Here is a 16,223-nt window from a genome sequence, read left to right as displayed (position 1 = left end):
ACCTAATCTCATATGCACATACACATTTGGGCATGCACTCACACACAGTCATACAAATCTTTTTTTTTTTTTCCGAGACAGGGTTTCTTTGTGTATCCCTGGCTGTCCTGGAACTCACTTTACAGACCAGGCTGGCCTCAAACTCAGAAATCCTCCTGTCTCTGCCTCCCAAGTGCTGGGATTAAAGGCGTGCACCACCACTGCCCGGCCATACAAATCTTAAAATAAAAAGCAATTAAAAAAAAAACAACCCACTGAGGTTTAAAGGTCAGTTGTAGCAGTGCTGGGTCAGCTATCACTTTCCAAGTCTGTTTGACCTCTGTCTCCATATGGACAGCTCGTGTGTGTTACTCCACTACAGCTGACTGGAGCATAAACCCAAAGTGTATACGTACAAATGCACTACAAGATCACTTACCCAATGACACAGAGTTCCTTCACTACTTAAAACATTTTTATTCATTTTTATTTTTGTGAATAACTGGACTTTTGGTTACTTTGTGGGTTCTCTTTTCTTCCACCATTCTCCTCTCCTCTACCCCACCTTTTCAATCTCCTAACACTAGGTAGGAGGGAAAAAATGGATAGAGGGGTAAGGGGCAACAATATCGTTAGATTATTTTCTGCTGATTAGGGGCATTGAGTACCTTGGGTAAGTTTGATCTTTGCTGTCAGGATCTCTAATTTCTTTTCATCTCTTCACACATGACTATTTGACAATGAGCAACAAACCACAATCCACAGCATTGGGATGCTAGTATTTATATACCCTTTGAAAAAAACCCCAGATTTCCAAATGTCACACACTCACACAGACTATCTACAGCTGGAAAACCACACCCCTGCTAGAGCATGAGGCAAATCAAAGTGACCTGCTGTGAAGCAGCCCCATAACCTAGGATTAAAATGAAAACATATTCCCATAATATTTCTCTGTGTTTTTTTTGTTTTAAGAAACCAAAATTCTCACTACTTTTGTGTGTGTTGTGTGTGCATATAAGTGAATGCCACATATGTGTAGGTATCAGTAAAGACCAGAAGAGAGTTTTAGAACCCTGGAGCTGGCAGGTGGTTGTGAGGTACCTGATGTGGGTACTGGCATTTGTGGTAGTTTGACTTAAGAATGGCCCCCACAGGTTCATGATTTGAATGCTCAGTCACCAGGGAATGAAACTGAAAAGAGTAGAAGGATTAGGAGGTGTGGCCTTGTTAGAGGAAATATGTCACTAGGAGTGGGCTTTGATTTTATCATTACATACATTAGTTAACTAATTGTTTTTAGAGACATCCCAATAATGAGCTCAGGTTGCTCTGAAACTCCTTATGTAACCCAGGTTGATCTTAAGTGCATAAATTCTGCAGCCTGTGTAGTGCTAGGATTATAGGAGTGTACTCCCTGCCTTGCATAGGTCATTACACATTGTACATATATTGAAATATCTCATTATATACCATAAATATGTATAACTATTGTGTGTCAGCTAGCTATAAATTTTAGTGCTACAGAAATCATTACAGTCAGTATACTGGCGTTGTAAGCATTGAGCATCTTCATTCAACCCCTACAACCTACATAAAAATGCTGGAAGTAGTGGTGTGTGACTGTAATCCCAGTGTTGAGACAAGAGAATGCCTGAGGCTACTTGGTCAGCCACTCTGGTGGTTTAAATGTCTATAGCTCCCATGGGTTAATATATTTCAATGTTTGGTTCCTGATTAGTAGACTACTGGATTGAGAGGTTTGTCCTTGTTGCAGGTGTGTCACTAGGGGTGGGCTTTGAGGTTCCAAAAGCCCACAATAAGACCCATTCTCTCAGTCTCTGTCTGCAACTTACAGATAATATGAGCTCTCAGTTGCTGCTCCAGAACCTGATGATAGCCTGCCTGCTGCCGTGCTCCCCACCATGATGGTCAAGGACTCACCCTCTAAAACTATAAGCAAGCCCTCAATTAAGTATCTTCCTTTGTAAGTTGTCTTGGTCATGGTGTTTCTTCACAGCATTACAATAGTAACTAAGACAGCCATACTAGCCTACCTGGTAAACTCCAGGCCTGGCTCAAAGGAAAGGTAGATGGCATGCCTGAAGAATGATACTTGAGGCCATCCTCTGGCCTGTACATACACCTGCGACTGTATACAGATATACACCCACAAAATGTAGTTTTAGAAACTTGAACAACAAAAGCATTCATGTATTTCTCTTCCTTCTCTTAGACAGGAACGTGATCTATTGCCTAGGCTGGTCTCAAATTCATAAGCTTAAGGGATCTTCTCTCTTCCTTCCTAGTAACTGCACACTATGCACAGCTTAAAAATTCATAAAATATTCATGCTACACTTTTATGCAAGTACTATGAAAGGCTGCAACTCAGCAATGCATCTTCCCTTTTAGGATTTCTATTCTTGAGGCTTAGCTATTATAAGTAAAATGCCCCTTTCACCTTCAAGCATAAATGAAACCCTCTCATTTTCTTAAATATCCAATTACTACTGAAGATCAGCATTCAAGTTCTCCCTTTCTAGTTATCTGATTTATGTTTATGCTTATAACTTCACCTTCGTCTAAAAGCCTTTCCAATAAGAAGGCTCGTGACATTGAATTGCACTATTCTCCTTTATTCTTTCTTTTTTTTTTTTTTAAGATTTATTTATTTATTATATGTAAGTACACTGTAGCTGTCCTCAGACACTCCAGAAGAGGGCGCCAGATCTCGTTACGGATGGTTGTGAGCCACCATGTGGTTGCTGGGATTTGAACTCTGGACCTCTGGAAGAGCAGTCGGGTGCTCTTACCCACTGAGCCATCTCACCAGCCCTCTCCTTTATTCTTAACGACATGGAGCAGTCTCACAGCTTTAACCCCACCCCTCTTTTGCTCTGTTTGTAGAAGCAGAACTGAACTTACACTAACATTTTTTGTCATTAGAGGGCACTAAAAAGACACTTTTAACACAAAGAGAACAGAAAGACACTTTGCACCTTGGTTCCAGTCCTGTATGCATTTATTAATTCCTTTTCAATTCACTATGGAAGCTCAGTGGTTCTTAAAGACCAGTCCTACCTGTACCCTCAGATCCTGTTCTCCCAACCTGGCAGCTCTGGCTTAAGTTCTTTAGGAACTTTCTTTCCCATGGGCTCTATCTTTCTGTGTTAGCCATTTGCTCTTCAAAGGGGCTAAACTTCAGTCTGGGAAGAGGTTTTATCAGAAGTTCTATGTCTTAAATTGTTCATTTTTCTACAGCCTAGACAAAGTAGTTACTTTTTACATCTGCAAATTATGGACTCTTCTTAAAGACTAACAAATTTTCTTAAAAAAAAAAAAAAGTATCCAGGTGTGATGGTACTTATCTGTAATACCAGCACATGAGAAACAAAGTCAAAAGAATATTCCACCAAGCCATTATTTCTTTTCTCAAGTCCCATACTGCCACTTTAGCAAAATGAACAGATTATTTCCAGAAAAATAAATTCACGAGAATTAAAAAATTTCTGCAACTTGCTGATTTCTTTGAAAAGTTTCCCAAGAGAAAGTAAATCATTAATCCATACAAAAACTATATATGAATCTTTATTCCAACATTATTTATGATAACCAAAATCTATTAACTGAGGTTCAAATGTATATTATTAGATGTACAGACAAACAAAATATACTACAATGGAATAGTACTTAGCAAAAAGGAACTGCTGGTTGGTGCTAGGGAGATGACTCAGTTGGTAGAGACAATTAGCACAAGGATCTGAGTTTGGATCTTTAGCACCCATGTAAGAAGCTGGCTGTAGGGTTATAGGGATGGCTCAGAGGTAAGGAAGGCCATGAATTTGGTCCCCAGAACTCATATGAGGTAGCTCCTAACCACCTGAGACTTCAGCTCCAGGAGAGCCACCCACACTAATTAAGCACTTATACAACACACCACACAAAGGTATAAACTACAAATACATATTACAACAGATAAAAGGGTTTGGTATTTGAAAAAAACGAAACAGGCATAGAAATATTACTACATTCCATTTATAAGAAATGTGCAGAAGAGGAAATCATGCTAGAGACAGGAACTAGCTCAGCGATTATTTGAGGCTAGTGCTGGAAGGCGGGTCAACTGCAAATTTGTATGTGAAAATACTCTAGAACAGCACTGGGGTGATGATGGTAGAATTCTGTGAATTTGGTAAGCCTCTGAATAGTGGCAAATGCCTATAATGCCTGAACTCAAGAGCTATGAGCAGGAAGATCAAGGCTAGCCTTGGCCAGCCTTAGCTAGTTCAAAGTCACTCTGAACTGACTGAGCACAATAAACTAAAACAGGAAAAAGATAGATACAAAAAAAAAAAAAACAAACAAAACAAAAACAACAACAACAAAAAACATCGGAGGCAGAGGCAGGCGGATTTTTGAGTTCAAGGCCAGCCCGGTCTACAAAGTGAGTTCCAGGACAGCCAGGGCTACACAGAGAAACCCTGTCTCGAAAAACCAAAACCAAAACCAAAAACAAAAGAAAAAAGAAAAAAGAAAAAAAAAACAATTGGGCTGGAGAGATGGCTCAGAGGTTAAGAGCACTGACTGCTCTTCCAGAGGTCCTGAGTTCAAATTCCAGCAATTACATGGTGGCTCACAACCATCTGTAATGGGATCTGATGCCCTTTTCTGGTGTGGCTGCAGAGAGTGACAGTGTATTCATCATAAATAAAATAAATGAATAAATCTTTTAAAAAATTATACTTAAGGTGGGCATGATTTATTTTGAGCATATACCTGTAATCCTAGCACAAGGGGAGGCTGAGGTTGGAGAATTCTAAATTCCACAGCTTAAACTACACAGCAAGTTTGAGAACAGCCTGGGCTAAATAAAATAGTAAGGCACTGTTTTAAAACAAACAACATGTTCAATCAAATTGTAAAAGAGGAAATAAAAGAATTGATATTTGAGAGAAGGTGGTTTGGAGCACTCAGATAACATTTAAGTTCCTTAAGGAATGGAAAGCCAAGCAAATACCTGAGGGAGCTCTAGGAAATATAGGTACCAGGCTCCCTGCTGGGGAGCACAGTTGGCAGATTATAAGCCTAAAAGCTGGGGCTCAGGATACAGTCCTAGAATATAGGAAGTTGAGGAGGGAAGTTCACAAGTTCAAGGCCAACCCAGGCTAAGCATTAAGTTCAAACTAGCCTAAGAGCTCATTTGCTTTACAGTTTATAATTTTTAATTATTTTTCCTAAAAGCTTGCTTGCTTGCTTGCTTTCTCTCTCTCTCTCTCTCTCTCTCTCTCTTTCTTTCTTTTTTTGGAGACAAGAGCTCTTTATTATGCAACCCTGGAACTCACTATGTAGAGCAGGCTGGCCTGAAACTCAAGATGTGTATCACTACAGCCAGCTCTAAAAGTTCATTTTTTATGTCCTTACCTTCCCTTTTCTCCGACTTGACATCTGCTTTCTGTTACTATTTTTCACTATTAAAGTAAACTTTTCACTTGGAATAATTTTAGAATTATAAGAAGTTACAGGGCTGGCAAGATAGCTCTGCGGATAAGAGCACTGACTACTCTTCTGAAGGTCCTGAGTTCAAATCTCAGCAACCACATGGTGGCTCACAACCACCCGTATGAGATCTGACACCCTCTTCTGGCATGTGTGAAGACAGCTACTGCGTACTTATGTATAATAATAAATAAATCTTTGGGCCAGAGTGAGCAGAGTCTGAGTGAGTGGATTTCCAACAACCACATGAAGGCTCACAACCATCTACACAGCTACAGTGTACTCATATACATAAAATAAATAAATAAATCTTTTAAAAAAAAGCAGATGTAAATAAATCTACAGAAAGATTGAGAAAAATATATAAGTACTACAAAATTGGGACTGTGCATATCTGATGTACAGTTTCATTTTAATGTTACAATGGGCCAGCAAGATTGGCTTAGCAGGCAAAGGTGCTTGCCATGAGCCCAATATGCTGAGTTTGATCCCAGGACCCATATAATAAAAGGAGAAAAGTGACTCTCTTCAAGTTGTACTTTGATTTCCACATGCAAACGTATAGACATATCCATGTCCATTTACAGACACAACAAATAATTCTGTTTTAAGGAGTGCTAGCAATGAAGGCATAGTTGGAATGAGTCCCTAAAAGAATAGGAAAAAAGGAGAAGCAGCAAAACTTTGCAGCTTATTGCTGCAAAGAGAACAGAGGAGTGGTGGGGCTGATACAGGATTACATGGGCTCTCAACATTTTATATGTGTGTATGCATATGTTATGCATGAGCACTACATGTGTGTTTGGTACCCAAGAAGACCAGAAAGGGCCATCAGGTACCTTAAAACTATAGCTGCCATATGGATGCTGGGAGGAAAATCCAGGTCCTTTGGACGAGAAGCCATTGTCTTAACTGCTGAGTTAACTCTTCTTCCACACCCTCAATGATTTCTTAGTAAACCAACTAGTCTTTTTTTTTTTTAAGGGATTTGTTTGTTTAAAGTATGAATGCTCTGCTGAATGTACACCCACATGCCATCAGATGTCCTTACAGATGGTCATGAGACACCATGTGGTTGCTGGGAATTGAACTCAGGACCTCTGGAAGAGCAGCCAGTGCTTTTTTTTTTTTTTTGGTTTTTCGAGACAGGGTTTCTCTGTGTAGCCTTGGCTGTCCTGGAACTCACTCTGTAGACCAGGCTGGCCTCGAACTCAGAAATCCGCCTGCCTCTGCCTCCCGAGTGCTGGGATTAAAGGCGTGCGCCACCACGCCCGGCTCAGCCAGTGCTCTTAACTGCTGAGCCATCCCCCATATTGTAGTACTTATATATTTTTCTCAAAGATATCATGTATACTTTGATGATTTCCAAGTGTATTATCTCCACTTGGACCTCTTATACTAAATTCCAGGTTCACCCAATGTCTCTTTTGGAGGAGTTGATGCCATCTCAGACACCCAAATAAGTTATTTTCCTTGTCACTGTGACTAAATGACAGCAAGAGCTTAATGGAGGAAATTATTTGGGCTCATTGTTCAGGTTCAGTGTACCAACACTGTCTCAGGATGTGATACTCGGTATTTTAATATGTTGATAAGAATGTACTAGTAGCACGGCTGGCAAGATGGCTCAGTGGGTAAATTCTGACAGATCTTTAGTTCAATCTCAGGAACCCACATGGTGGAGAGAACCAACTCCTATATTTTGGGTGTGAATATACATGTCTCTCAGTGTGCTGTGACACATGTATATGTACACTCAAAATGCTCTTCTTTTACCTGAATAGTTAAAAAAATATCCTTTCCTCTGAAACTAATTATGCCACCTTTAAGTCTAACCTCTACATTATCGCCAATCTAACTTTACAAGACCGAGCTAAACAATTCACTCAGCCTGTGCTTGGCAAAAAACATCTTAAGTGACTAGAGCCATCTATATGTAAAAGATCAGCCAGCCTTTTCTATAAAGGATCAAATAATAAGGGGTTGGAAAAATGGCTCCGTGGTTAAGATCACTTATTGCTCTCGTAGAGTATGTAGGTTTGATTCATAGCTCCCACATGGTAGCTCATAACTGTCTGTTAACTCCAGTTCCAGGAGACCTGATTGTCTTCTTTTGACTTTTGAAGGCACCAGGCATATACATGGTACATATACCTATAAGTAAAACACTCATAGACATAAAATAAGTAAAAAAATTAAAAAAAAACTAATAGTTTTGGTTTTGCAACTAAAGTCTACATTCTAACTACTCAACTCTAATATTGGAATATAAAAACAACACCAAACAATATGAGCAAATAGGTTTAGTGGGCTAAAAAAATCATTTATGAACTATATCTAATCATGTCAAATGTTTTCTTCCTTCTTTTTTAAATTTTATTTTACATGTATGACATTCTGCCTACATGTATGTCTGTGTATCTCTTGCATGCCTAGTGCCTGAGAAGGCCAGAAAAGGGTGTGAGGTCTCCTGAGACTTGAGTTACACATAGTTGTGAGCCACTATTAAGTGCTGGGAATCAAGTTGCTCTTAACCAATGAGCCCTCTCTCTAGTACATTTCATTTCATACATGCTATTTAGAACTGCTTACTTCCAAGTATCATGTATGTACACTTCTGTTTACAGGCTCTTCTCAACTTTTTTCTGGCTAATTCAAACTGTTTAAGAGTTAGCCAGACAGGGCTGGAGAGATGGCTCAGCAGGTAAGAGCACCCGACTGCTCTTCAGAAGGTCCTGAGTTCAAATCCCAGCAACCACATGGTGGCTCACAACCATCCGTAACGAGATCTGACTCCCTCTTCTGGTGTGTCTGAAGACAGCTACAGTGTACTTACATATAATAAATAAATCTTAAAAAAAAAAAGTTAGCCAGACAGTTCCTATGCACCACCAATAAGGTGCATCTGGGTGTGGCTGCTTTTCTGAGTCAGAACACAGGAAGGTTTTAACTATTGCTTTGTCTTCTCTTTTATACGCTGACTAGAGCCCAAGCATGCTTTTAAACTCTGATGCTTTGGGCTACCTTAGTCTTCTTCTAAAGCTTTCCCTACTTGCTGTCCATTGCCATGTGCATGGCTAACACAAAGAATATAGTTTTAAAGCATTTAATCTAATTCCAAAACTAGAACTTCAGAGAAAACAGAAATAATCTTTAAGTTCTTATACCAAAACTTACTTCAGTTTGAAGAGCCAGTTCTACTTGGTAGTGATAGGAATCTAAGAGCTCTTCAACAGGGTGTCTGAAAGAAAAAACAGGTATCATGGCTGAAGACTATTTTAGACAAAAATAGTTGTTATAACATAAAAATTATATATATATTCACACCCAAAATGAAGTTTGAAAACCTGTAATGAATGTTTTAGATGCTATACCTTGTCATGACTTCTTTATAAGGTTTTTCTATTTGATACAAGTATTTGTTTAAATCCACAGGTGCTTCATCATCTTCTGCCTAAATAAATACATATACACATGTTTAAGAAGAATCAAATATAATAATTTGGTCATTATATCAAGGTAAGTATAAATAGTTGATAAAATCTTAAAATTAGACTAATTTTTGAGGGCTGGAGATAAAATGCTAAATAACTATTATTTATAATTGACTCAGTAAGATAATACTAAAAAATTTCATCTTTTAATTGCTTTAAATGTTTTATTATTTGGAACTGGAGAGATGGCTCAGAGGTTAAAAGTACTTGCTGTTCTTGTAGATGATCTGGCTCTGGCTCCTAGCAGCCATATGGTAGCTCACAATCATCTGCAATTCCGGTTCCAACAGATCTGATATGCAGTTCTGGCTTCCATGCACACCAAGCATGCATAAGGCATCCATCCATACAAACATACATACATAATACATGTATACATACAGGTAAACACTCAAGCACATCTTTAAATATTTTATTATTTATTTACTTTTGTATGTATGTGTACATATGTGCATATGTCATATATCTTCCTCTATTGCTTATAGCTTATATTTTAAGACAGGACAGGTTCTTTCCCTAAACTTGGAGCTAATTCACTGGCTATACTGGCTGGACTGTCAGCCTGGGAGGTCTGTCAGTCTTTTTCTCCTTAGTGCTGGGATTATGGAAATGGTCTGTTATCCCTAGCTTTTTATAGATACTGGGGATCCAAACTCAAGTCCTCAAACATTTTATCCACTGAGTACTAGCCCTGTACACCCCTGTTAATTTTAAAGAGAAGGTTTTATGTAACTTAGACTGGCCATGAACTCTTGATCCTTCTGTCTCTATGCCTGGGCAGGGCGAAGCCAGAGGAAACTCTGGTGGAGGTCCGTAGCGGTCCTGACGTGCAAATCGGTCGTCCGACCTGGGTATAGTGGCGAAAGACTAATCGAACCATCTAGTAGCTGGTTCCCTCCGAAGTTTCCCTCAGGATAGCTGGCGTTCTCGCTCTTCCCGACACACGCAGTTTTATCCGGTAAAGCGAATGATTAGAGGTCTTGGGGCCGAAACGATCTCAACCTATTCTCAAACTTTAAATGGGTAAGAAGCCTGGCTTGCTGGTGTGGAGCCGGGCGTGGAATGCGAGTGCCTAGTGGGCCACTTTTGGTAAGCAGAACTGGCGCTGCAGGATGAAGTATACTACCATATCTGAACAACTTTTATTTTTTAAAAAAATATTTTATGTGTATAGGTATTTTGTCTGCACCTATGTGTATCTATCAGTGCATCATATACATGCCTGATGCATCACATGTGTGCCTGGTGCCATGAGAGGGCCAAAAAAAGGGTATCAGATCTCCTGTGGGCTATTGTATGGGTACAGGGAATCAAATCTAGGTTCTCTAGAAGAACAGCCAGTGTAGTCTTAACTCAGAAGTCCTCTAGGTAGCCACAAACTTCTATTTTACAGAGGGTAAAGGCATTAGCCCCCAAGCCTAATAACCTGAGCTCCATCTTTGGGACTTAAATGGTATAAAGAAAGAATCAACTCTTACAAGTTGTCGTCCTACCTAAACACACCCATACCATGGCACGCTTGAGTTCACACACATACACACACACACACTCACAGAGACAGACACACACAATAAATGTAATAAATTTCCTAAAAATGGAAAAGATAAATGATCCTAAACCTAGTTTACAATGAACAAATAAAGCAAAAACTAAGCTGGGCAGATGGTGCACACCTGTAATCCAGGTACCACAGCAAATTTGAGGTCAGTGTTGTCTATTTAAGGAACTCTAGGACAGCTGGAGCTATACAGCAAGATCCTAACTCAAATAATCAACGGAGAAAGAGGGTGGGCAAAATCTAAGGTGGGGTCAGATGGGAGCAACATCATTTGACTTTCTGCCTTTTTTCTCAGTAAGTTTTGTCCCATTATCTGCTCATCACCATTGAGAAAAGCACTAGTTTCTCCTGCCATTCCACATTATGCAAACACATTCAAAAGAAACTGAAAACCCTTATTTAGTATTCCAATCCCCCTTTCCCCCCTCTCTTAATTAAGCCTGAAATTTTCTCTCCTGTGTAAGACTATTAAATATGAGACTGTGCTCTTGCAATGAACTAGGTAAACATATCTTTTTCTTTAAAACTTAAATGAAAAAGCAAGGGCTATCGATATAGCAAGGTTAGTAGAATGACTGGCACAAAGCTCTCAGTTCAGTCTCCAGCACTGCATAAAACTGGTCATAGGCGGCACAGTGACTTCAAAGCCAGTCTGAAATGGATGAGACTATCCTCTTCCCATTAAAAAAATAGAAATTAAAAAAAAAATAAGGCAGACTTCATTTTGCTTTTCAAACTTATACTTCTAGATCTGAGGAATGTGCTACTTATAAACTTGCATGAGATTACTGTTGGAAACAAGTGTATCATCCCACCATCCCAGGCTGGTGCAGAAAAAAGTGGAAAGCATACAGACTGGAAATCTGTCGATTGTCAGAATTATTCAGACTCACTAAATGCAATTCATAAACACTTACTGTTCGAGCCAGGTTCTGGCTCATTGCACTGAAGGTCAAGAGCTGTAATTTAATCTCTGTGTCCCATTTTCGACAATTTTGAATATGTTCGTGACTTCCAAGACAATGATTACTGTTAAAATACATGAATAATCCACTAGTATTATTCTATTCAAGTCACAAGTTATAGACATAAAAATAAAATACAAATTATATCTGTATCACTTTTAACCAATCAACTACAAGTTTTCACATATAAGTCTATTAAACTTAAGAGAGTATCATGACTTTCTTCTAAAATCCCACCACTATCTTAGATACAGCATATCTCAACACAAATTTCAACAATAGGATAAAATATTTCTTATATTTTATAAATATATAAAAATAAAAACATAAATGAATAGCCAGGCAGTGGTGGTGCACACCTTTAATCCCAGCACTTGGGAGGCAGAGGCAGGCGGATTTCTGAGTCCGAGGCCAGCCTGGTCTACAAAGTGAGTTCCAGGACAGCCAGGGATACATAGAGAAATCCTGTCTCAAAAAACCAAAAAAAAAAAAAAAAACCCAAAAAAACCCAAAAACAAACAAACAAAAAACCCATAAATGAATGAATGAATTTAGGGGCAGGGTCTCACTATGTAGCTCTGGCTAACCTGTAACTCAATATGCAGACCAGGCTGGTCTCAAGCTCACAGAGATCCAACTGCCTTAGTTTTCCAAATCCTGGGATTAAAAGAATGTGACACCAGGCCCAACATTCAAATATATTTTTAGATTACAAATCTAAATTGAAAGAGATTCTAATTTAAGGTATTAAAAATGAATTCCCAAAGATACCACTCAGTAGTTAAATAAACTTACTTCTGTAGAACCTCCTCTTGACCACAAACTTTCAGAATGTAGCTGCCAACATCCACTTGATTCAAGTCATCATGTACCCAGCAAAGGGCTTGCATTATAATTATTTCTACAGTAGAACTCACTGAAAAAGAGTTAGTTATCATTTTTATTTTGCTCACTTACCTCTGAGTATTACTTGTAATCTAAGAGAAGACTGTACAACAGAAATATAACACAAATTCAATTTGAGGTCACATGTATTACTCTAAATTTTCTTTCTTTGAGACAGAGTCTCACTATGTAGCCCTGGTTGGCCTGGAACTTACTATGTAGACCACATTTGCCTCAAACTCATTGAAGGGCTAGAGAGATGGCTCAGCAAGTTAAGAGCACTGGCTGCTCAAATTCCAGCACCACGTGACAATTTACAACCATGTGTAACTCTAGTTCCGAGGGATCCAATACCCTCTTTCTAGCCTCCAAGGACACTAGGCATGCAAAATGAACAGCATACAGGCAAAACACTCACACACATTTAAAAAAAAAAAAAAGACAGGTTTTAGACTAAGGCTCTGAATTCTAGTGTATATTTTGGATCTACAGCATGAACCAATCTAATCTAATCTAGATGAGCCACATTTTAAGGGCTCCACAGCCTCTATTAACTGTTAAGGCAGTGAAGACCTAAATAAAGAAAGTCACATCAATATTACAGATTCCTTCAAATAAGGCAGCAGTCAGCAGTACCTAGCAAGCAGGGTCTTAAAACAAATGATAAAGAAAAAAGAATTACTACTTTAGATATTTATATAGTAAATTTTCCAATGAAGAAAAAAAATAGATCAAGTAGGCAGTGACTCTTGCGAACACGAGCTAATAACATGACAACAAAAAGAAAATTACAGTTTTCAATTTTTTAAATATTATTTTTAAATCTATGAGTGTTTTACCTGTGTATGTGTGTGTCCATTAGCTTTGTTAGACAGTGAGCAGCCATGTGGGTCATGCTGAAAATTGAACCTAGATCCTCTGCAAGAACAAGTGCTTTTAACCACTGAGCTAACTCTGCAACCCCAAATTAAAGTTTTTAAATTATCTATTTCTATACTCAAAACTTTCATGTTCAACTTTTATCCCACCATCCCCCAAGACATGGTTTCTCTGTGTAGCCCTGGCTGTCCTAGACCTAGCTCTATAGATCAGGCTGACTTCAAACTCACAGAGATCTACCTGACCCTCCTGACTCTGTGCTGAGATTAAAGCATGCACCACTACTTCCCTCTCAACACCACATCCCCAACCATCAGTCGTTTCTTGGCAGTGTGTAATACTGTAAACCCCAAGCTAGTCTTGAAATCATAGCAATCCTTTTTTTTTTTTTTAAAGATTTGTTTATTTATTTTATGTATATGAGTACACTGTAGCTGTACAGATGGCTGTGAGCCTTCATGTGGTTGTTGGGAGTTGAATTTTGAACCTCTGCTAGCTAGGGTTGGCCCCGATGGCTCCAGAAGAGGGCGTCAGATCTCATTACAGGTTGTGAGCCACCAAGTGGTTGCTGGGATTTGAACTCAGGACCTTTGGAAGAGCAGTTGGTGCTCTTACCTGCTGAGCCATCTTGCCAGTTCCCTGCCTCAGTTTCTAAATGTTGGGAATATAGGCATCATCTACCAGCTGGGCTGCTTGCTCTTAAACCGCACTTAAACCACATGAATACCAGTGACTTCAAAAGCTTCTATGTACTAAAATATCTTATAAAATAGCTCTATTTTTTCAATACACTCAAAACAAACAAAAAATATGCACTCTGATCTATGCTTTTATCATACCGCTTACATTTTTTCCAGTTCTAAGGATTAAACACAGGGCCTTACTTATACTAAGCAAGAACTGTACTACTGACCTATATCCTCAGCCCATTTCCAGATATATATATTATAAATATACACGTATAACTAATCAATAGATATTTACAATACATTTTGTGGTTAGTCAGACTAATGAAATTAAGATTGATACAAATCAACATTTTTACTCCTGCTTCATTTCAAAGCACCACCTGTTGACTCTTTTTAAAAACTTAATATTCTTACTGCATACTAAATTTAAATGGCTGAAAAGGAGTACATTTTCCTTTAGAAATTAAAAAATGACTGTTATAGTTGCCTAACATTTTCTGTATCAGATTTACATTTTTTCAAACGGCTTTCCAAAAGTACAAAATTCAAATATTGGACACATTGCTAGTTACAATTAAAGAAAAAAAGAGAAAGGTGCCAGTCTTAGACTATAATTACTACTTTAGGGAATACTTATTTCACCATTCAAATCCCATGTAATTAAACACATTATAAATATATCCAGGACATAGTTCTAGAAAGGATATTTACCCAAGCTTGGAAGGAAAAATTAACACCAAAGGGAACTACCTTCCCTGCAGAGGAGATTAGAAGTGCTCTGAAGGTTCATGTCACTGACAGCTCTCTGTAAGAAAGTACTGTTCTTGCCATAAAAGTAGAGGGAAGTATTACAATTAGCTTTGATAGCTAATGCTTTTGGGCCTTAGCTAAAAACCAACTTATTATATTCAGAGGAAAGTCCTGCAGTGACCTGGTTCCTTTAACCAGAAAACTTCCCAAATGAATGCAGTAATTTTAAAAGGATACCTAATGTTAAAAATTTTGGTTTACGAGAAGAAAGGATATATTGATTGACATTGAAAACATTTTATTCCTAGTCATCACAAAACTTACCATCACATGTGAAAGTAACTGGTAGTTGAAACCCTTCAATTTCAATGGAGACCTTCACACTGGCATTTATTCCACACATGTTTCTTTGCACTGTCACTGGACTTAACAAATAGCCTGGATTTGTGCAGTGATCGGTATATGGAAATTTGGTCTTCAATCTGTTCACAAGAGAGAAGTTATTAAATATGTTTTTAGTTTCTTTAAAGCTGCATTTGAGAGCCCTGAACAAGATTTTAAATGCTTTCAGCTACTCAGAGCAACTCATGAGAATGGCAATGAATGAATGAACTGTTAAAACTCCAAACACCAGCATGTGCCTTTTAAATGAAAGGGAATCAAATTAAAAAAAAAAAAAAAAAAGAAGAGATTAACTAGTGCCAGGATATCTTTGGTAACACTGTCAACAAGATCCAGGCATTCTAGAGAGGGCCAGCATCAAATGAGGTTCTCTGGTTTAGATTCTTAGGCTGCACAATGCAATTACATAAAGCGGTCTGTTTTAAATGAATTATTGATGGCTTGAAAAAAAGTAACTAAAATTGTAAATACCAGAGGGATAAAAAGTTTCTGTCCCTTCAAAATATTTTTTCTAAGTGAAACTTTTTTTTTCCTGTAAATACTGTTTGTGGTTATAAGACAAGGGGGAAAATGGGTTTTCATAGTGCTACAAGGCCTTACAGTAAGTGCTACGAGGGTACTTTAAAACTTAAGGTCACATGCAAAGATATTCATATGAGCGACACACTAGATGTAGATCCATGAATGTAGTATGTGGCTCATCTCCAGACATGACTAGCATTATGGCTAAAACAAGGGAGCCAGTGAGATGGCTCAGTGTGTAACAGTGCATGCCACCAAAACTAAAAACCTGAGTCAGTACCAGGGACTCATATGGTAGAAGAAGAGAACCAACTCCTACCTGGTATCCTCTAACCTTAACATCTTTATAAACTTTATGAGAGCCCTGAGAAATCAGCACACACACTTGTCATGGCATGTCCATCAACACATAACTCTCACTCACTCATACACACATAAACACACACAATGAACAAATAAACAAATGTAATAAACATTTTTAAGGAAGGGAGATTTAACAGTGTCAACGAATGCTGGAAATACTGTCACAGACCCCAGTAACTGACTTTTTCCTGGAGGCTGGTAACAGGCTTCAGTCCCCTTACCTAATCAGCTTGTCTTCT

General features: G+C 38.4%; 1 protein-coding gene across 2 annotated transcripts in view; it reads right to left on the bottom strand.

The window, feature by feature from the left end:
- Window positions 1-16,223, bottom strand: part of Pik3c2a (phosphatidylinositol-4-phosphate 3-kinase catalytic subunit type 2 alpha) — a 96,352-nt gene that overhangs the window by 40,927 nt on the left and 39,202 nt on the right. For both annotated transcript variants that reach the window (XM_085841370.1, XM_085841371.1), the window contains 5 exons: window positions 15,022-15,179; window positions 12,290-12,410; window positions 11,447-11,558; window positions 8,852-8,931; window positions 8,655-8,718 (listed from right to left, as the gene is read on the bottom strand). In XM_085841370.1, the coding sequence (XP_085697496.1) occupies window positions 8,655-8,718; window positions 8,852-8,931; window positions 11,447-11,558; window positions 12,290-12,410; window positions 15,022-15,179 (535 nt within the window). The remainder of the gene's footprint in view (window positions 1-8,654; window positions 8,719-8,851; window positions 8,932-11,446; window positions 11,559-12,289; window positions 12,411-15,021; window positions 15,180-16,223) is intronic.

This window comes from Mus caroli, unplaced genomic scaffold (assembly GCF_978045245.1).
Source record: "Mus caroli unplaced genomic scaffold, Mus_caroli_1 scaffold_8, whole genome shotgun sequence".
NCBI lineage: Eukaryota > Metazoa > Chordata > Mammalia > Rodentia > Muridae > Mus > Mus caroli.
This window is presented reverse-complemented; position numbering and strand designations above follow the sequence as displayed.